Genomic DNA, 23,469 nt, shown 5'->3' with positions numbered 1-23,469 from the left:
TTTGCAGCGGAGCTCCGCAAATTTGGCGATTTTGACTATAAAAATGATTGGAATCGTACAGAAATGACATTTATAAAACACAGATCAGTGGGAAAAAAATCGTAATTTGTAGTTTATTATTTTAAAATTTTCGTAACAGCTATTTTCATTGGAGTATGACAGGTGAGGCTGTGCCTCCCCTGCCTCCCCTGCCTCCCCTGACCGCACGTCCCTGCATCCCAGGGCGCTGGCCGCAGCGAGTGAGCACTTCATTGTTGGAACACGCTTCCAGGATAAAGCGGAGGAGGAGAGAGGGAGGGAGGGAGGAGGAGGATGAGTGACTAAGCGAGCCACTGGAGAGAGGTGGGGCAGCAGAGGCTGCGCGGAACGGTTTCCCACGGCAGAGTCATCGGCGGGCGCAGAGAGGCCAGGGCACGGCTAATGGAGTCGCGCAGAAGTGCTCACTTCAAGGCGATGCTGTCCACGTGCTTTAAATAATAATGAGCGCCACAGACGAGAGGAAAATTATTTACCTGCACTTCTTTGTTCACGTCACCTGTCTCTCTTACCGCGTAGGTTTTCGTGGTAGGGGTGGTGGCTTCCTCAGCAACTGTTAACCACGATTATTTCAGGAAAGAAGCGCCCGGCACGTGGAGTCAAACGTCAAGATATCGTGCCGGTCAAACAAAGTAACAAGCCGAACAACACATCAGCAAGCAATGAAACAAAAATAAGATTGGAAAAATATTAATGGAAGACACGGAACGAACAGCCAATGGATTCTGTACTGCAGCTGTAGTTTTATTGAGAAGGGAGCTGACCTTGGTGAAGGATGTCAGTGCATACCGTTTTGCCTGGCGAGGGAGAGCCACATGTGGCACAACCACACATTGCTTCGTGTGATTTAAACACATCGAGTTGACCGACGCCTCGTTGTGGAGTGCTTGCCAGAACATCGACGCCTCATGCTGGGCACGGTGAAATCATTCACCTTCCTGGCCAGCTCTTGTTCAAAGAAGTACAAGACAAAATCACGTTCTGGCTCATATATAAAGTTTAAGTTTTGTTTATTATCAGTTCAGCAGTTCCACTGCTGGATTATACTTTTTCCGCCTGAGGACGACCACTTGTGTTGCGATCGAAACGTCGTGATTTTTTTTTTTATACCTACGTGACTTTACCGAAAGAACCAAAGAGTATTTGTAATATAGTACAACGTCGCATATCCGACTCTCTGGAGACTAAGGTATAGGCGGATATGAAAAGGTCATATATGTAAAGACAGAGATATTGAGAGTTACGCCACTGGATAAATGGGTTTCTAAACAAAGATACAGCGAAAACTTTTATAAACATGGCACAAGGCTTCACTGCACTTTATAAGTATGCAAATGTACACGAGATTAAGAATACATTGCTGAGTGAGAAGAGATTGGATTTGTGATCATCTTTAGAAAATGATGGTGAGACCAAGCACGAACACTGCACTGGGTGCGGGTGGTTAACGGTAACGGTGGATATGTTATGGGCGGATCTACGATATTGTACTTAAATTAGTTTCATCCCTATGTCAATGCACTGCTGGATGAAGATCTCTCTGCACATCGAGTCGGTCATGGGGGTTGCTTGACCATACTTCACCAGCCTGGGTTAGTGAAGAAGGTGGAGGTGATTCGAACCCAGTTCAGATATCACTCATCATTGATATCCATGGCCTTGAATCAATATCAAGTCACCGGGTTCATAAAACAATGTGCTAAGCACTGCACCATTGGTCCCACCCACCACCAAAATCCTAATGACTTTTTTTTCTTCTCAATGCAATCCGAAGTTTTTTTTTTATAACAGTGATTAAACAATCTCTTCAAAGTTTAGGTCACTGAAATCTCACATCGCTTGCTTGAAAGGAGTCTCTGTTTGATTTAACGTACTTTTTTTAAACCCGGGTCCATTACGCAGTTTACCCACTTACAAAAGGCTACCCACCGACTGTGGAAGGGGAAACAAATAGTTGTAAAAAGTGGATGGATAATATAGGTATGGCACTGGCAGTCTGTAGTAGGTCACTCCTGGGCAATTTCCATAAATGAAGCAACCTCAAGAGTAAGAATTTCAAAATAATCCTAATATAGTCATACATAAGGTGTGCAATTACGAAAGTAATTATTGCCAGTTTTAGAAACTGGCTTTATTTATGGAATAAGCGGAAAGGTTTGACACGTGAAAATGAAAGCACAATTTGCGCCATCGCAGCGTGGATGAAATATTTCATCCGAGTACGTGCGACACAGTGACATTTTACGAGCGTTACTTTCTTATCAAAAAACGGTGGTCAAATTATTTCAATCTGAATGACAGTCCTAACTGCTTGACAAACTAAACCGCAGTTAAATATTTACTTGACTATTTAACTTCTTCTAACGATTACCCACGTAACTATAGGACCCCTTCGCCAAAATGAAGAAATTGAATGACAGTTTTAAGATATTGGTCTAGCACCAGTGGGACAATGCCAGAAATGTGGCTGTCTCTGGTGTACGTCCAACATCATTCAACTGCCCTCTTGCAAAGCGATCATCTGCAGATCAAAACTGCCACAACTGGACAGGAAACTGACGATGCATTCCATCCATGGGAGAACATGCCCATCTGTGGCATCCCTGCGCCTTCGAGTTAATTGGCTCGGGACCATCAAAAACCGCATGCGTTGCTGTGGAGAGCTCTGAGACTTTGGGAGTCAACCCTTCGAAGATGCGGCCGGCATATTTATGGTTCCGTTCACGCTCAACACCTAAAGAGTATGTGAGACGGGCCTGTGTGTGGGCCAGCTTCTTCGTAAGATTCATCAATCGGAATTTGCCCGGGGACAAGAGTTGGCACATATCACTCACCCGCATTGCCTGGGATTGTGGAGGCCATAAGCGTGCTTGTGGCTTGTGAGTACACAACTTTAGAATGCGTGTGTTTAGCGTGGGAGGCGTGTAACACGTGCATTTACAGGGTGGCGCATTACTCATTGTAAGCTGGTGCTTGGGTACTGATGGACATAGGGATGTGGACGCACACACCGCAGATGTTCCTGCACAAGGCTCCACAAAACATTACATCTGCACCACAGTGTTGTCGATAGAGCACAGGCGAGCATGCAACATTTGCCTCGTTCGTAACGCGTTATATATATTTGCACACGCCTTTCTCATACGCTGCGTGCGTGACGCATCCTCACAGGCCCATGAGTAAGTGGGAGCGATGATACAACGGAGAACAAATTAATGTTTGTCCACTTACCCCCTTTTTTTTTTACCACATTCGCCCACACAGACCGAAGCTCATGTTTTAGGTATGCCTTATGGCCACCCGCCTTTGCTCACTCTGATCTTCAAAAAATGCAACCACCGACGTGGAGGTACAACTTAAAAGGTATACGCTCCTGAGCACTAACGGTGAAGCTGGGTACAACCAGGTCCATCGTAGCAATTGCACTGCGGTGAAGAATACATTTTAGATTTGTTTTAGCATTCATCAGCATTAACAGCCATGATCAATCCACTGCTGGAGAGAAGGCCTCCCCAAGTTTGTGGCCATCTCGTGCAATCCTCCCCCGATGTAATAACCCACCGAGCAACTGCACATGAGCGTATTTAATTATTAAATTACTCACCACTCATAGCTATTTGCCAGTCCAGTGGCTGGAAGAAAGCCTCCAAAGGTTGCGTCGGTTGCGGGGGATGTTTGACCGTACCTCACCTTGACGGACAGAGCGGGATGGTGAATGGGGAGCCCGGGATTGCTTGAGATATCACTTTGCCACTGATGCAAGCTGGGAATTGATATCTAGCCGGGAATTGAGCTCAAATAGCCAGGTTCATAGCGTGGTGTGCTCACCACGGCACCACCGCTTCTCCATTTCTTCTCATTATTATGGCAGCAATATAATATTTTTACAACGTATACGGAACAACCGTACACATTTATCTTCAGATAAATGTTTTGGTATGAAGGAAAAATGTAATTATGAATTGTTTATACATAACTGTGCAACCCATAAGTCATATCTCAAATGGTTTGTTTGTTGTCTTTCCCCTCTGCACCTCGGAATGGCACGTTTGGCTACGTACGGTGTGAAAGAAGTTTAACATATAAACATACAATGGAATCCAATATTTTGTGACAACACTGATAATAACTACATCAAGATGGATGAGAAATTACAATTGTGCCTATTTATATTTGTTGTGATATTTAAAAACCAAACAAAGACTAAATAAAACAAATATTTGTTTTACACACACCAAACCCACTTTACAACAACAACAACAGCAGCAACAACATATACATAATCACACGAATAAATATAGAACTGTAAATTGAGAGAATCGCATGTAACACACGCCAGCGCTTCCCACGTACATTACGTGTTAAAACGAATTGTCTTGGTGAAGGCACCTTCGCCATGTTGTTTATAGCTCAGCCATCAATTTTTAATCATTTGCCTCCAGGAGACGAGATGCTTGCCCTGCCGCACCCACCCCATTGGCAAGGTGGTGGTGGGGGGGGCACAATTGCCCTCGCCGCGTCTCAGACTTCATTTACGACGAGTCCAGGGAGCCCAGGTCTTTACACCAAGGACGCCTTTTTGTAAAGCATTGGGCAAAACCTTACGGAAGACGGCGGCCGCCCGTGTCTGACGGGCGGCGGGGTGGTGGCATTCCGCCTAACGGGCTGTCGCGCCGGGAAGTTTTCTCCCTGGAATTTTGAGGAGCGCGGTGATTGGTGAAGTGACAAGAGAGCTGGCTTGATGAGACGGTGGGGGTGTGGGTGACTCAATGTGCGAGTGTGTTGGTAGGGGAGGGAAAGTGGTTGCGGCGAGCGCTACGCTGCACTACAAACCCTGTGACCCGAGTTCGAAACACGCTCATGGCCAACACCAGTGACGATTATCTGAACCGTTCCTGGGCCTCCCCCCTAGGTTGACTCAGCCTCAAATGAGTACCTGGTGCGGTGTGTAACAGAGGTCGCAAACCGGGTGCCCGATACCCGTACCCCTACCCGATACCCGGCTACCCGTACCCGGCCGGGTACGGGTACCCGTTTGCGACCCTGGTGCGGCCGGATACGGGTAGGGAATCAAAACCCGTTTGCGACCTCTGGTGTGTAAACATCGCCACGAGGGAGACAAAGGCGGCCATGCGTGGTGCTGGCCACTCACCGCCTCGTGTGCCGTGCCGACCTTCATATGTGCTCGCTAACAGCACTTGCCCCAAAAGTCCGATCCAGGCTATACGGGAGATCTTGGTCTTTGTTGAGTTGTGTGGGAGGCGATTTAGCAGGATGAACTGAACATTCAAGCCAACTGTACAAATCCTCAGCAGTCGCATCAAAAAATCGGCCGTTCTCTGGATCTCTTTAAGCCGGCCAGGGCAACTGTCTTCTGCTCGTATACCTTTTGCAATAAAAATTCCCAGTTTGAAATTTTGTACGCTTAAAATATCACACATCCATCAAAAAAACCAAAAACTTACATTCCTCTAATAGAGATATCTCTTGCTGTGAAGAATGCCCATTACCTTGAAATGTTTCCCATCTATTATATTTATATTTAGGGCAGCGTTGCCGACAAATGTGTTGTTTTGTGTGCAGCGGTGGCGTGGTGGTAAGCGCAGCGCGCTTATGACCCAGGCGCTCCCGAGTTTGATTCATGGTCACAGCTAACATCAGCGGCGAGTGATATTATTATAAGTGGCAGGTATTGCTGCACAATAAACTGAGCAATAACCAAATTACATAACTTATTACAAAATAACACCGGTTAACTTAAAAAGCACACATCAAAATATTTTTCAGAAGCAGAATATGTATTCATACTGGAGAAATACAGTAAGCTATTAAATTATCATTTGCACAGATGTGTCTGGCACACACACACACACACGCTCTCCTGAGTGCAAACACGGAGCCCATTTACACGTTTACAGGTGTCTACTCTGAGATTGCGTGGCAACGTTTGTGCCACTTTCCCACCGCTCGGAATACTTTCCAGTTTGTCATTCAGGTGCTCCTGTGCTGCTGCCAAAATGAATGAAAGCAGTAAAATTAAATTAGGTAAAAATGCATCAACAATACTCACTGGGGTTGCGATGGGTTTTTTTTTTGTACTGGGAGCCTTGCCGGTTGGTTTACTGACATGCACTCACCAGAAAACCGGACGACATTCCCCAGTATACGAGCATGCGCCATGAACAAGCCGAGCCAAATATCGCATTGGATATCCACAAGCCACTGCTCGTTTTCACCAAGAAACAGGCTCCGGGTTCTGCTCACTATCAACGACTAACTCGGTAAGTGACATCTAAGTCGCGGTGGAGGAGTGGTGGTGCAGCGGTTGGCGCACTGCGCTATGAACTCGGCGACCCGAGTCCGATATACGCAGCCACGGCTGACATCATTGCCAAGTGACATCTTAACCACTCCTTCCACGTCTCTGCTCCCTACCTTCACCATAACCCCCTTCCCCCGTTGACTAGCGTGGTGCAGTATGGTCGACAACCCCATCAATGATAGGACAATGGGAGGCCTCCATCCAGCATTTGATTGTCAAAGGGCTGTAAATTATTATTATTATGATGATTGCTGTATCGTATCCCAAAGGCATCTAGGTCAACCTCTGTCAAAGCTAGCAATAAAGTACGTTGCAAGGTTTCACCATTCACATTATTCGAATGCCCTTAACCCAGGAAAGTCTCACCGAGTTTTAAGACGACTTTATCAGCATCCGACAGAAGGATGTTTGGCCAATTTCATCTATGAGTGCATGGCATTTGCGTACAAAAACTTACCCAGTAACCAGAAGCCATGCACTCGTAAAGTTTTAGCACCAACCCCTTGCCTGAAATGTTTACAAGTGCACCAACGTAGAAATAAGAAGACACTGCTTATGGGACAGTGCGGAAAAATGTTGTACTATACATCTATGCCCACCCAATTTCATCAACCTGTACGGACCAGTATAGTGATTTAAATCAGATGACCCCCAACAACTGCATGGCTTGGGAAGGCCCTCATCCAGCAGTGGATTGACAACAAGGCTGTACATGTGCATGGAATACGGGATGAAACCGGAGTACCGGAAAAAAAAACTCATGCATATGATGGGAAAACACTCTAAAGTTCTGCACAGATAGATTTAAAAAATCCGTTGCTCGACTGCCATCTCCCGGTCATGCACTTCACAGCCCAAGCAGGCTCTCATCCAAGCACTAACCAGGCTCAAACATGCTTAGCTTCCGAGATCTGATAAGATCAGCTGAGATGGTCATGGGTGTGTCTTCCAGCCAAGGACTCACCAAGGAGTGGGCTTGTACTACTGAGAAGTTGATGCAGTAAATCGGAAGCATGCGTTAATAACAATAAGCAGCTGCAGCATAATCATTGGGATGTTCTGCCAAGTATAGCACCAGGGGGATTTCTCATGAGCGGCAGTGGGCAGTGGAGAAACAAAAATCCATCATCGTACTGTACTTCTTTGCTCCCACACCTATGCTCCACATTTTCACCGACCCACAGAGACCATGTGGCGAAGTCTGGTCAAATAACCCCCACGCCCCCGCATGGCATGAGTAGGCACTCATCCAGCAGTGAATAGGCAAATGGCTGTACAGCAACATTAACAAAATCTAGAAATAATGCAGCTAGTCTCGTGCCGTGTATTTTATTTGTTCCAAAGTACAAATCATGTAAACACAGAGTTGATCTAAGTATTGCACTGCGAGTCCATTTGTTTTAATTAAGCTTCTCTTTGCCCACGGCTGAAACCGCCGAGTAAAATGCGTAAAGTATACAACACAAATTAGGTTGAAGTTGAAATACACTACTTGATATAATTTCATATGAAGCAATGACTGATAATCCAGCACTTCCTGATTCACTCCAGCCAATGATTCACCTGCGGTCCATCACCTCCCTATCACTCTCCTTTTGCTCCTACCAAGGTAATTTCTCCCATGAGCATCACTCATTGATTCCTCCACCCACGTTGAGAGCGCCAATCTACCAGACTGTTTTGTCTTATCCCCGCGGTGTTCGACCACCACCATCAACGCTGCAGGTCACAACGATCCTCTTTCTGCTTCTTCCTTCACACTGCTCCACTTTGGAATCCTCTCCCATCGTCTCCTTTTAAAAGCTCTTTGAACCTCGCTCCTTTCAAGAAACATGTTAACCCTTATCTGTTATTATACACCGTACTTAAATAGGGCTGTTTGTTGATGGCCACTTGTAATTTTGGGGCTTTGCTCAACAACCGTGCCAAAACAATTATTTGGAATAAGCAGTTATTTCCAATTCCTACCATGAGAATAACCATTCTGCTGAAACGCACTCTCATGTGGAGGAGAAAAACAACACCTGACTCACAACCACAAGAATCAGGAATTTTGAATAAATCAAGCGAGAGTATTAAATTACATGCATGGTCACACCATACCCACTTGAAATGCCTTCGTGGTCTTTCTTGACTATTTGAATGTGTGCGCAAATGCTTGAATCATAGCTGTCTGTGTGCCTTGTGTCTATGTGGCGTGGTGGTTAGTGATGCGCGATTAACCATCCGAATTCGATTCCCGGCCACTGATAACCACGCATCAGTTGCGACCGAAATGAGTACCTGTAAACAACAGCACTAGGGAGACAAAGGCGGTCGTTTTTCTGTCTGAATTGCCCACCTGCGCGCTTGGCCAACCTTCACAGGTCTTCACCAAAATTTGGATTTAGGATTTTTAAGGACAATTAGAGATATTTTTTTTTTATTTGTCGGATTAATCTGAATATCGGGAACACATCCCAAAATTTGGGTTGTGGGCATTAGGCATGTTATGATGCATTAATTGATCATTTAACACAGTATGTTATGATCTCGTATATTCATTGAATCAAGCATGCTAATGTTGATTACCTACAATATACGCAAATTATATGCTGAATATATCCTCATGTGTCAACTTAGGCAATCCGAGCATACACAACCGTGCAAACACATACGAGATAATACAAATTTAACTATTAAAGGAATGAACGCTGCAGTCCAGTCGTGGGCATGAATTATTATAAGCTACGTGGGTTACTGTCACTTTTTGCACGCGTTATTATCTAATGTAACTTGGCGTTCGAAGTTTGCCCCCACCATCGTCCAAAACGGGCGGGGCAGGTATGAAGATGCCAGAATTACCCGTGGAACTACGGTGACGGGCAGCGATGGGTCTTGCGAACTCTATTTGGCAAAAGTGCAACGCCATTCCGCGTGACACACGGCACACGTGTTAAGCCGCTGCCTTCCACCCAACCGAGTCATCTCTGCCACAACCGCACGCAATAAAGTGAAGCAAAAGCCGTCACACCGTGGCTGTAATGCACACGGCAGGTGCACTACCAGACCTGCATCCTCTGTGTAGTGCCAACCACGAGTACACCCTCAATATTACACGTGCGCACGCTTCATTCGCATGCAGTTTATAACGCATATTAACCCTTTCCCGTCCCGATGATGTACGTGTACGTCATCAGTTTTTCTTCCAATTCCATTCTGATGATGTATGGAACCGGAAGAAAAACTAAGATAAAATCAATCTTGACTTAAAGCTTTCGTGACTGCAGGAATTCATATTCTTTGGGTCTTTCGGTAAAGCCACGAAGATAGAAAAAATAATAAACATAGCACGGCGTTTCGATCGCAACGCAAGCAATCGTCATCTATGTGGCTTTACAGAAAGACCCAAAGAATATAAGATAAGTATAAATTTATCGGTAGCGAGGTTCCCACAAGGCCATGCGGAAGGGCGTGTGGCACAGTTTGGTACCAGCTATCATAAAGTACGGTCGCGTCGCTACGATTCTCATCGTCAGTGCAATGTCTTTAAAAACAACGGCGCTACGCCTCTCTAAATAAAATTAACGCCGAACCGTTTGCATGCTCTAAGATTCAGCGGTGAACGGCACCGACCCTGCACCTTGCAGTTGCCTCGGAACGGGAAAGGGTGAATGCGCATCCCCGATTACCAGTCTTCTTCCTGAGATTACCCCCACTCACATGGGGGTCTGCTTCCTCGCTCCTCTTTCTCCACAACATTCCTGTCCTGGGCCAATTCTCCACATCCACGCCACTGTCCTTCATCATCTGACTCACCGCTGCATGGCACCTCTGTCTGGGCCTGCCTCTCGGACTCCCCGCAGGATTATTTCATTTAGTTTCAGTGCAAATGAGCACATCATCCAAGTCATATAAAAATGAGCCATTGCCCAAAACGACACCTATTATATATGCGTGTGTGTAGACAAATATATATACGAATTATGTATCCATAATAGATGTTTTTTTTGGGTTAGATCACGATCTAACCAAAAAACAACCTCTATTATGGATGATATTGGTCGCGAAAGCCTACGTGTTAAACTATGTATGTATGTATGTTGAACATATTTTGCACCATATGTAGCCAACTGTGCCCGTCATATGTATATGTATATATTTGACAGGCATGTAATTGACGATTGTGTCGGGTTTTGCAATATCTGTGCTCATGCACTACCGCCAATGCATTATCACAAAATAATGTTAAACGTGTGGGTTATGAGCCCCGCAAATTGCAACGATTAGAAAGGCGTTCCGCAAGCTTTTAGTTGAGCGACCTGCAGTTGACAAACTTCGAAGTAACATTTATTGCAGTGGAAGTGCAGAGCAAAGCACAAAAAAACGAGACGATAAAAATGTTACGTGTTTACCAATAGTGCAATGATCCTCTAAGCACGAAATCAAATATCGTATCATAGCATCACGGTATATTGCAGCAGCCAGAGTAGCCAATTCGGGGGCTGCAGCTATGGCTCATAGTGCTGCTAGGGACGAGCGAGAACAAGCTCAGCACTGGCAAATTTTAATGAACCACTAAATACTCACCTTGTGAGAGCTTAGTGGTCACATCAGTTGTCAGTCAGTGTGCACGGGTCAAAGTAATCAAGCCGAGCGACTGTCAAAATTACTCTTTGTGGCATTAAAATGCCATAATTTGGTTTGGGTGGATGGGTGCCAGGAGTGAAATGGATTCTTAAAATGTGGGATTTCAACACGTTAAAAGGTCAATCCGAAATGTGCCATTTGGTTGCTATCCAACTATAGAAAGAGGCACAGAATATTAAATTACCAGAGAAGAGGTATAGAATATGCAAGTACACAGAGGAAGAAAATCAAAACAGCTGACCCCCCACGCATGAGTGGGACATTTGGTTTCAGAATTAGAATCTTTATTTATCTTGGAGAAATCCGATGAGCTATGAAGCTCTTTTCCACAGGTATCCAGGCTGAGATGAAGAAGAGACTGCACGTTATAGTGGAGCACCGTACCTGGAATGGGCTTTTTATATAAACTTATTAATTTAATGATTATACTTGGTGACCGTGACGATGGAATCACATGAACAAGCGTAACATAACCACAACAATTTTACTCAACTTCCCACAAGGCGGCAATTGCCCCTCCCCCCCCTGAAATTCACCGATGAACGAACATCGACACGGAATTGCAAATTAATATGGCAACCGCAACAAGAATGTGATTAAAAATATATATTTTAAATGAATCATTTGCACATCTGATAGGACTGTGTGACAACCAGCCGCATCCTGCCGTGTCTGCTTCGTCTGAGTGGTCCATGAAAACCAGATAAGGATGAAACGTGGACGTGACTCACCCAGTGCCCCTGTGTAGGTTGGCTGAGTCAGATCCTTTGGAACCTTACGGTAAATGTCCAACCTAAAAGAGAGTGGGGGTGAGAATGGATTTGTAATCGATATACAGAACAACGATAGCACTAAACATGCTTATGTGTTACCATGTTCTCCAGATTATAAGACACGTTCCTCCTGGATATTGTATGTTGAACTTCTTTCGCGCCGTACGTAGCCAACCGTGCTCATCGGAGGTGCGGGGGAAGGACAGAAGCAAGACTGTGCGAAATATTTGTTGCCACCCAGTCCACGTCCATCAGCCGTAGCACACGTGCGGCCAGATTTTAATAACTTTGGTGGCACCAAGTACAGTCAACAAATGTATTGCCACTAGAAACTTCTCCTGTTGCCATATTCTCCAGATTACAAAAATTGTTTTTCTTACAAGCGTCCACCCTATCTATTTTATTACTTTCTATTTTACAACCTTGTTGAAAACTTTGCCAGAGCGTCGTATTTTCAAGGTTTTTTTTTTATGAATTAGAAGTTTGGGATCCACATTTCTTCCTGGAGAATCTTATCATTCGGAGGGTACGGTATTTTGTGATAAATGGACGAGTCGGTGCGATTTTCATTGCATAAATGAACCCCTTCTCATTATGTGTCCAAGGAATTAAGTAAATTAACTGCCCACCTGTTGTGCTGGCCCATTTATGCGCAAGTGCAAAGTGCGTTAATGATATCAACGCAATCAGAGCAGACGTGCACAGCCAGGCAAGCACAGTTTGTTTTTTTGCGAGCGTGGAAATGTCACGTTAGCAGTCACAACACATTGCACGCGAGCAAGGCCATTTGCCTAACGTGTTTACCAAAACAAGATACCGACTCCCAACCGAACGCACAGTCAGGACCGTTGCCAAACGTGAGTTGTGCCATGACACAGACTGAAATCACGCCAGTAACCATCACCACTGATGACACACCAGACGAACTAAAGTACGATGTCACAAACTAATGTTTTTTTTCATTTTACAGAGATCCCCAATTAATTGCATTCGTCATACTTCTAACGGCAAAAATATATTCCGACTAGCAATTAAGGAGATATTTTGAACACTCCATCTAAATATGTATTTATTCTCTTACCCAACATTTCGGCTGATGACCAGATCATCTGGAATGCGCCTGATCGCGTGAGACCTCGGAAGCAAAGCAGGGCCGAGTCTGGATAGTACTTGGATGGGCATCCACCACGCTTAACATTATTGTAGGCTGCTGTGGAGCTCCATGTGGAGCAGTAGAAGGCAGTGGAGCAAAATCCATTGTTTACTGTATTTGTATGCTCCCAATTCTAAATCTATGCTCCTCACTAACCGGCGCTGACCAGCGTGGTGAAGTATGGGCGAATAACCACCTCAACAAAGCCAACACGTCATGGGTAGGCCCTCATCCAGCAGTGGATTGACAAGTGGTTGTACAGGTACATGTGTACTGTATTGTGTTTTCCGTTAGAGACGTGGACAACATGGATAGTTGTTCAATGGGACACCTTCGCGTGGCCATATCGCAAAATTAATAAATGAATGAATCCTTAAATTTACAACGGGCGCAAATTGCACTTCAAACGGACAGGGGAGCGGCGAGGGAATGGATTGGAAAGAAAGTCTTCAGATTTCCGACACGTGTGGTGGCACTGATGCCGATGTGCGGCGCCGATGTACCAGGAGTGAATTCCAGGCGACCAGAGTGGCAACAGAGAAGTGACGACGTTGCCTCGTCTGGGCGCGAGAGACGAGGCTTAAGGAGGTCACTTGAGGCAGACCGGAGGTCGCGAGATGGTACGTACAACAATCATGGTGCAAGAAGAAAAAAAAAAACCTTGGCGTCAATATACGGTAAAGTTATTTCCGTTTTATTTTCACGTTTGACATTTTATGGGGAAGAATGGTTATCTAAAAAGTCACGGGTACAATATATCAGGAGCAGAGAAGATGGGATTTAATTTTGGCCACCGTAAAAGTTATTTACAGTTTTCTGAAATGAGTATTTTTCACCGCCCGATTGAACATAAATCAGTAAATGGCACGTGGCACCACGGCATCAACAGAAGCGCGCTGCACTGTCGCATCTTGGCTGGGCATCCTTGCTAAATATTTTAAATCAATAAATCACAAACTAAATAAATCAAATCCCAAACAATGATGTTGTGCCCTCTCATTTCTCAATTCTCTGGCACTGTCAGTCTCCATATCAAAAAAGCAAGTTGTCTTGTGTGTGTTTGCACAAGACGAATGTATAAATTAGCAATTATTAAACTAGTTTTGTGCTGGAGCGATAGTTGGGTTGGCTACGTATGTTGCAAAAGAAGTTCAACATACATACCTACAGTGTTTATTTTATACATTAAACAACGCAAACACAGAAACACAGAACCAGGATACAAAGGGTTGCTTGTGTCCGGTATTGACGAATGAAGGTAAAAACCGTGGCACATTGGCTAGCACACTGCGCTGTAAACCTTGCTACCAGAGTTCGTTCCCTGTCATGGCTAGCACACGTGGCGAGCGATATCTGAACCGGTCCTGGACCCCCACTTCACCAACCTGCACTGATCAGCGTGGTGAAGTATGATCAGAAAACCCCCACGGTGCACACGGAAAGTTGGAGGCCTTCACATTGCAGTAGATTGACAAGGGGCCGTTACATAATGTATTCACTATTATTTAGTGATGGTGGCATGTAAACTAATAATGTAAACTACTCATTTTATTTTACGAACTAATGCCCACTGAGCTATATTTCTGTAGTTCTTTTTTCAGAAGCAACCTGGCCACAAATGATAGCTCAACGAAGTGGCTTATCACGTAAAAATTTCTAGCAGCCAAATACTGCAGGACATGCATTCCTATACATGCACGAAAATGTTGGTCTCGTGGTTACTTCTTTATGTGTTGGCTGTAATGTGATGCCAGGGGCGACGCTTTGTGTAAACATGCTCAGCTTCTTTAATAAAAGTAAGTGGTTATCCTGAATTATGAGACCATACTAATGAAAAAATATATATTGCTCCTGGTATGTTTTTGGGCTGTACCGCGTATCGTTCGGCACGATGTCTGACGTTTCGCTCTATGAGCTGGGAGCTTCTTCAGGAACTGCATGGAGCAGCTCGCATTTCTCCAGCAACTATAGAAAGTTGCTGGTTGCTGCTGGTGTTTGCTAGCTGCTGCAGATGGTATTTAGCTATTTATTAGCTTATTTATATGCAGCCTTTTGTCAACCCATTGGTGGATAAAATAATGTAGGCACGATGTCAATCATGGGAGTTGTTTGATCATACCTCACCAAGCTGGTCAGTGCAGAATGGTGATGTTTGGTGCCAGGACTAGTTCAAATATCACTTGCCACTGACTGATGTTAGCTGTGGCCAGGAATCCAACTCAGGTTGCCAAGTTCATTGCACATTTCGCGACCCACTGTGCACCCAATGCTTCAGCCCAAGGTGTTAAATTTGGAAAGAAAGAAAACCATCTGAGTAAAAAAAAAAATACATTTGCTGTGGGTTGCATTCGCCGTTTAATTTATACAGAAGCTACATTTGTATGCAAGTGATAAAGAGAAACCCTTTAATCAAGTTAAATGGCAATCACTACCTGGAAATGTAATGGGGGGAAAAAAAACCTATTCCAAACACAGTATCATGGAGCCGCACTTTCTCGCACACACTAGTTTCTTATCAGAGCAAAAAGTCTCATCCTTGAACATACAGGCTCTGTGCCAGTGTGATAAGACACTGAAGATAACATCTGATAGAAGGCACTGCATTTACAAAATCCTATACGGCAATTGAGCATGCCTATGACCAAATCACCCACAACGTACCCGATCTCATCAGATCGCGGAAGCTAAGTGAAATTGGGGCTTGGATAGTGACCACCGTGCAGCAAAATATATTGTTGTACTGTCCTTCTATGTCCTCACGTCTACCGCTCCCTGCATTCGCTAAACTGCACTGACTAGCAGAGTGAAGTACGGTCCAATAACCTCAATGACCCACACAGCATGGAAAGGCCCTGGTGGTCTAGCAGTGGATTGAAAAAAATGGATGTGCATTTACAAATAATGTATTTGCATAAGGAAGCATGTAAACAAATGAGTGCCCTCATGTGTTTTTTTTCTCTTCTGAACAGTGAATTCCAGTCAAACAGCCGTCCAATTTGATTTGTACAAACCCATCCGCAACCCATCTGGAAATAATGTGGAGAGGAGTATATACAAATAAATACAATGTATTTCTTGTTCAGCAGTTGTGATAACAGTCTTGCGAGTTTGCTATGACCCCGAAGTTTACCAGTGACCCTGGTTGTTTCACCAGCTGAGTCTGCAGCGAAGTATGCGTCTCTGGCATGTGCCTACGGATTATGGGCACTCAGAGTGTTGGTTGTACGTTGCAAATTAGACAAAACAGAAAGCCAGTTATCGCCATATTGATGACACAAGTTTGCTTCAAGCTAAGCCCTCTGTGTGTAAAAGCCATTGGCGGCTCCGTGGTTGAATGCACACTGCGTTATGAATTCCCACAACCGGGGTTCAATTCCAGGCTACGGCTCGCATCAGTGGCAAGTGATTGCTAGAAGAAGAAAAAAAAACCTCGTGGTCGAAACAATCCCCCATGACTGACACGGCATGAGGAGGCCCTCGTCTCGCAGTGGATTGAAGAAAAGGGGGCTTTGGGTATAAACTATGAAACAAGAAGACGCAACGCCAACATCCCTATAGGTCAGAAAAGTGAAAGAATAGCATATTACTGTACTCTCTGCCTGCCCAAAGGGAGGGGTACACGTTCAGTTGTTAGCCAATCACCAAGTGCCACACAGCACTGGGCAAACAAGCACTGCAATTGCATAAACACACCAAATCTACCGGTTGTACAAGTGAGATATTTGCTGCAGTTACTGTATTATAGTTTGTTTAAATGCTACAAATACCTGCATTTCGTGTTTAACGCTGATTTAGTTCGAGGTACTGTAAACACACATGCCCTCCTAAAGCAATGTAAATACCACGAGAAATTATCGAATTGGCGATTGTGATCGGATAATTTGGCACAGTGATTATGATAATCGGAATTACTTATAGCATACTCTTAGTTCTTTCGGTAAAGTCAAATCTGGCTGTGACGGTCCCACCTGATGACGGAGACTTGTGTTGCCTCCGAAACGTCGTGATTTTTTTTTATTCATTTTTATTTCATTTTTTACCTACGTGACTTTACCGAAAGAACTAAGAGTGTGAATCCTTGCAGTCACGAAAGCTTCAAATCTAGAATTACTTATAGCAATTCGAGACAAAGTCATGTATGCTGCTACCCACAGGGTTGGACGTTGATAGGAACGTTTAGAACAGGGCACGCATATTGGGTTTTGTATGCGTGTCGGCAGTCACGATTTTGCTTTTAAGTCTGCGGAGTAGACACGGATCTTCCAGACACACAAAACAGAGGCCAGGGGTCATAAAGCTGTTTGAGTGTATTAATTATAGATGCCAGGCCCCGGGGTCACCCTCTTAGGAGCAATTATAATTGACGTATAACACTGCGGTATTGTGTTTAAGACATAGGTGTGATTAAAGAGAACGGGGGAGCAGTTTTGTTGTACAACGCAAGCGCAATGCTCCTTGGTAGAAGCCGAGATTATTGTTCACGAAATGTTTGGATCTTACGTCTTATAACCACCATACTTGATGCCATGTAGTTCACAAGGATATTGCTAATTGTCATGGTCAATCTACCGTTGGATCAAGGTATTTCTCAAGTCGCCACAGTATAATATTGACTTAAAGCTTTTGTGACTGCAGGAATTCATATTCTTTGAGTCTCAGTTTTTTGTTATTTTCTTTCAACCTATCTACGTGACTTTACCGAAAGACCAAAAGAATAGTATATTGATTATATTGACTAATTTTGCGTTATTGTTTCCTAATGACGGTCACGGTATCATCATGAAGTTACACAAGAGTTGCGAGTTGTAAAGCAAGCAGTCATAAAGTAAACAATGTTTCATTCATCAACAACGTATCACACAGATTAAGACGTAGGCTTTCGCGACCAATATTATCCATAAGATGTGTTTTTGGGGCGTTAGATCACGTAAATATAAATGTGTCGTTAAACCCGTCACCACCCGACACAGCCAATTCGTAAGGTTTCTCACGTGAACGAAACGTGCCAATCAGTTACTAGTTCAGCACCCCCGGTGTGTTGGAGAATAAACCCACAACATTTATTTCTGGCTGTCGCCTGATTAGGCTGGTTGCAATTACCGGCAAAACGTCGCACTCGAATTGTAAATGTTCGTGGGTTTTTACTCTCCAACACACCGGGCGTGCTGAACTTAGTACAAACGAATTGGCAAATGTGTCGGATGGTGACGGGTTTAGCACGACACATTTATATTTACGTGAGCTAACGCTCCCCCCACCGCAATGAAAAAAACCCTCTCATAAACGCATCACAAACCTGTCAACCCCTTATCAGTGCCCCAGCTTATTACAGACCAATTCAGACATTACTGGCCACCCCGTGGCCTTTTAAATCTCAACGTCCATCCGAAAAATGTCCCATCACAAGGGAGACACACAAACATAAAGCCACGTTTTTTTAGCCCGTATTGAAACTCTATGTACCTGTACATGAATACTGGGTGAAACCGTGTGGGTCGACAGCTATGAGCCATCCCAACACTCAAGCGGTGCAAAAGAGGCAATAGGGCGAACGGTTTAGAGGGCCCTGCCAGAAATGCACTCGACGCTAATTGAAAACGCCACCACCACAACTTTTGGCCAAGAGGGCCCTCTTATATGGCAGCTGAACCAGTCTCAAAACAGCTGAAACACCTTCTGCGGAGATTAAAGCGGGCCATTAAAGTGGGTTAATGATCCTCAAATAACCATGCGGGTCTTCATTCACCTTCCAAAACACCCCCCACACACACCCACACACACACTTGCCCATCGCTCGTTCTAACCAAAAGTTGCCCCCCAATTTAAAGTGAACAGGGTGGTGGTGGGGATTGAAATCGCTGCGACAATTAACATCAGCCGAACGCACTATTGTTACAAACATCGCAGCACGAATATATCTGGTAGCGTGTCTGTGTGTGTGACTACCAGCGTGTATCTTATACTCAGACTGACCTTCGTACGTCAAAAGGCATGTTGTAAAAAGTCGCACACACCCACACAAACCAACTACCGGCTCGTCGATTTAACTCCTACAACGACTTTTACGCAGAAAGACGACGACGCTGACGATGATGATGGCGATGGCGAAGGCGGCGTTCGACTCGTGAAGCGTCAAAAGCGACGTGTAACTTTGTAACTGTGTAACTTTGTAACTGTGTAACTTTGTAACTGTGTAACTTTGTAACTGTGTAACTTTATAAGTGGTCGGCGCGTTCGCAACCCGGCGTTCCCGGCACGGGCGAGTGGATTTGCCAATGCACATAAGGCGCTGTGCACACTCCAAAAACCCTCATTGGGCAGAGCCGGGGTGTCACACACACACACACGGAGCTACGTGCTTGCTATTCAGGGGGGTGTGTGTGTTGGAAGGGGGTGGTTTGAGTCCGTTCGTCCAATCCCCATCGCTCTTAGCTGCTGCCTCTTGCCACTTATTCCGTGTGCGATTTGCAGTTTTTCAGCAATACCCCCCACCCCCATGTTCGCTTTGGATTGCCCTGCCTCCGTTGCAACTTGGGGTGGCTTTGGAAAGTCCTACGTTTAAAGTTGGGGTTGGGGGGGGTTTGAGCAAGCCAAGGCAGACGACGTCTTCCGCGTTCACGGCAGGACGTGGAGGTTGCCACGGGGCCACGTGTTCGCTTCCTCGTGAACACGTGGCCGCAGTAGCAGCAGCAGCGAAACTGTAGTAGGGTGGTGATTCACCCCTTTATAGATTCTAGATTTGAAGTTTTAGTGACTGCAAGGATTCATACTCTTAGTTTTTTTCGGTAAAGTCACGTAGGTAAAAAAAAAAATTATGAAAAATAAAAATTACCCTTTATAGATACCCCAGTGACTTGTGAATGATCACAGTTTTGCCAAGAAGCTTCATTTCTCGTGGAATATTTTTCAGGCCCCGGGCCACCCCACTTCACCAACCCGCCCCCCACAACCACCGATAATTGATTGGGGCTATGAAATATATGTTTTCATCCAGGAGATCTGGCCCGGACAGCTCCGGCTGAAATGAAATCCTGCTCTGAACTTTTTATTTTTATTCTCAACATGCGAATGAATTAAATTGTGTCAGCGATGGCTCCATATGTTACACAAGAGGGTGCTGAGAGATGCAATAATTGCATTGAAATTGGTGGGAGACATGAAGATGCTTTGAAATAAAATGTTCTCTCTGTAATGTCTCCATTCTATGTGTTGCAATATGCGCAGCTGATGCTTAAACATGCATCACAGCTTTGCCATAGTGAAGTGAAGGGATTGTTATTATTAAATGTTTTCATATACGATCAGTGCGTTTGGTGGTGAGGTGTTGTAGCAATAGTGAAGTGAAGGGATTGTTATTATTAAATGTTTTCATATAGATCAGTGCGTTTGGTGGTGAGGTGCTGTAGATGTTTTTGCGAGCACATTTGTCCACTTCTGGATGAAGAACGTCCCCACGCCGTTTCAGCTGCGGAGGTTATTTGAACATACTTCACCAGAGAAGACACAATTTACATGTTGGTGCCTTAAGAACTTAGACATATAGTGACCCCGCTGTGAAGAAGGGTAATTGCTCAAAATGTTACAGTATATAGATGTTACAAGATAGTTGAGATATTGGATGATAGTTACTGCATTATAGAAATCTCTGCCCTCTAATGAAGACGGGTAATTTAACAGCAAAAAACGATACCTTACTATTTTTATTTTGCCAGGTAAGGCCCATTGAACTATACAGCTCTTTTTCAGAAGCAACTTGGCCATACATGATAGCTCAACGATGTGGCTTATCAAGTGTAAATGTATAGTAGCAATATACTATAAACGCATGTTCATTCTAAATGTGAAGGGAAAAATTGGAGGACTTGGAGAAAAATCCACGCGACCACGGGGAGAACATGCAAACTCCAAATATACAGGTGTCAGGGTCGGGATCGAACCCACGACCCTCCTGGCAATGTAGTTAACATCTTGCCAACATGGCGCTCCTTTACCGCATTGTTAACCTATTATACTATTTTATTTTAAAACAGAGTTATTGGTACGTGGTATTTGGTGATGTTTTCTTGAATATGTGATAGTCAGGAGATGACAGTACAGAAAATTAGTTTGTGAACTCCTATTTATGGATATTTAAATGGTATCTCTTCATATGCAATGGATTTATCCCATATATGCAACATGATTATTTTAAAAAGGAGTGGTCCCAACATACCAATGCAGAACCATCCTAAAATAAGTATTTACATCGGTGAGATTTTTCTCCAAAACATAATGACATCAATATATGTTCAAGTTCGAATGAAGTTCTATTTATAATAATTTGGTGCCTGATAGTAGCTTCAGGCACACACATGTCTGCAATAAATGCAAATGGTAGGGCAACATGAGAACAAGTATGCAGTGTTTTTTTAAAACGTCTAATAGACCTACTATTTTCAAAATATCTGAGATTAGCAAGACATCAAAGCCCCAGTTATTTTGTCTCCACTTCCAAAGTTTGTATGTAAGGCTAACGGATGACGGCCCTTAACAATTGGGCATTAAATATAAGAATAGGTTTTACCCTTTTTGGAATTAAAACAGTTGTGCTAAGATGTTAAAACACCTAACTGAAACCTTTTGCAAGGAATCATGTCTGCATATGCCAAATATACTTGTGATGAACATGCAAAAAAAAAACATGCTCTAATAGCATATGCATTCTTTGAAACTGATTGGTCCACACCAGAGACAGCTTTCTAGAGAGCCTAGTCTCAAGAGGACGCCAAACGGCGTCCAGCACAAAGACAATGCCACTATCAGGACATTGAGAGCTCGGGGTGAGCAGCTACATCATGGGACCTCTCTTGCCAGTATCAAAATATAAGACTAAGTTTTACCCTTTCTGGCAATAAAACAGTTGTGTTAAGATGTTAAAACACCTAACTGAAACTGATTGTTCCAGACAATGCATATGCTATCAGAGCATGTTTTTTTGTTTGCATGTTCACCATAACTAGATGTTAATGCAGACATGATCCCTTGCAAAAGGTTTCAGTTAGGTGTTTTAACATCTTAACACCTGTTTTACTGCCAGAAAGGGTAAAACCAATTCTTATATTTTGATACTGGCAAGGGAGGTCCGAAAATGGGCATTAAATGCTGAAGATATTTGCCTCCCCTGACCTACATTTTTATGGCGTTGAATTGTGGTGGCCATATGTGGCCTATTGTTTTTACCAGTCTCCAAAATTGCTATAGCTCTTAAAAGCGGGTTTATATGTCAGGCCACGTATTTAGTGATACGTCACCCAAGTTGGAAAGCACACACGTGTCCCATTGTGTGTGTGTGTGGATATAGCAGTCCAGCAGACGTGTGTGTTTGTACAAAGCTGTACAAACGAATGCAGGGGAGGAGGTGCTATGCTATGAAACGATGCGAGGCCACCGACTGGTCCTTGTGTTTGCAGAGCTGGCCACATGCTGTCCACTGCAGTCGTGCTGCGATAGTTTAACTGCTCCCCATATGGTGCACGTCAAGTTTCAGCAATAACCTCAACCCCCCCCCCCCCAACTGGGTGTTAGGCGTTTATATGGCGCGTATAAGAACCGTAGACCCTACTTGGCAAGAATACCAGCGGAGAGGAGCAATCTCCTATCCGTTTGGAAAGTTCAGAGAGCAATGCTTTGTGGAACATTATGCAATATAGTGTTCACATCCCTATCATCGTCATTGTTATCATCGTCGTCAGTGGCATATTACCATCGTTATCATCACCCTACTGTCATCACGATCATGTGTTGCCTTTCATTTGAATGTTCACTATCACACCACAGCCTTCATGCCTGGTGTTGGCCATTACAGTAGTTTGTATAGTTTACATAGGTCTTCACGTCAGTAGAGTCTCTAACATTCACATCCTTGATAACCATCTGAAATGAGTGGGATTTTAAATAATGAACTCTTATTCGCCGTATAAATTAATCAATGCGAATAAATATTTGCTATCTTATTTGGTGCCAATTTCTACTTTGGCCGACGCACTATTGTCCTTGCCGTTGACATTCTTTCACCTTCGTCGAACCATATTTCTCTCAATCATGCCCTCAACATTGTAATGCCGTCTTTTGTCTAGGACAGGGGTCGGCAACCAAAATAAGAAGAAGAAGAGCCATTTCTCTCCAATTCGGTACAAAATTCAGTATTTCAAGAGCCGCAATGCATCTATGTACATACGTACATATCGTCAAGAAGCAGCCTGTAAAGAGCCGCATGCGGCTCCGGAGCCGTAGGTTGCCGACCCCTGGTCTAGGAGATCCTTAAACATATCTAGTTCTGTTTGTTTTTGAGGACCACAAACTTGAAACGTTGTATTTTGCAGTGCATTCATGTCCCAGATGCACCGAAGTCGAAGTCTTGTCAAAATCACCAAACACATCACATTCCAAATTGGCAATGTTACTGAATAATAATCGTGTTTTTTAACCGTAAAAGCCTCGCTAAGTCGCACAGCTATTCTGCAGGAGGATTCTGCATTGGGAGGTTTGGGCAATCAAATTATGAGAGTTTGGTGTAC

At 44.1% G+C, this 23,469-nt stretch overlaps 1 protein-coding gene across 3 annotated transcripts in view; it reads right to left on the bottom strand.

Annotated features, from left to right (window-relative positions):
* Positions 1-19,248, bottom strand: part of ERGIC1 (endoplasmic reticulum-golgi intermediate compartment 1) — a 62,068-nt gene extending 42,820 nt beyond the window's left edge. Inside the window, exons 1-2 of one of the 3 annotated variants that reach the window (XM_061556475.1) lie at positions 18,887-19,248; positions 11,719-11,780 (exon numbers count right to left, since the gene is read on the bottom strand). In XM_061556475.1, coding sequence (XP_061412459.1) covers positions 11,719-11,780; positions 18,887-18,906 — 82 coding nt within the window. In that variant the 5' untranslated portion in view covers positions 18,907-19,248. The remainder of the gene's footprint in view (positions 1-11,718; positions 11,781-18,886) is intronic. The other 2 variants (XM_061556477.1, XM_061556476.1) reach the window with 2 other exon arrangements.
* Between the last annotated feature and the right edge of the window lie 4,221 nt (positions 19,249-23,469).

Source organism: Lethenteron reissneri, chromosome 22, assembly GCF_015708825.2.
Source record: "Lethenteron reissneri isolate LAM-NWPU_2019-01 chromosome 22, ASM1570882v1, whole genome shotgun sequence".
In the NCBI taxonomy this organism is placed as follows: domain Eukaryota; kingdom Metazoa; phylum Chordata; class Hyperoartia; order Petromyzontiformes; family Petromyzontidae; genus Lethenteron; species Lethenteron reissneri.
This window is presented reverse-complemented; position numbering and strand designations above follow the sequence as displayed.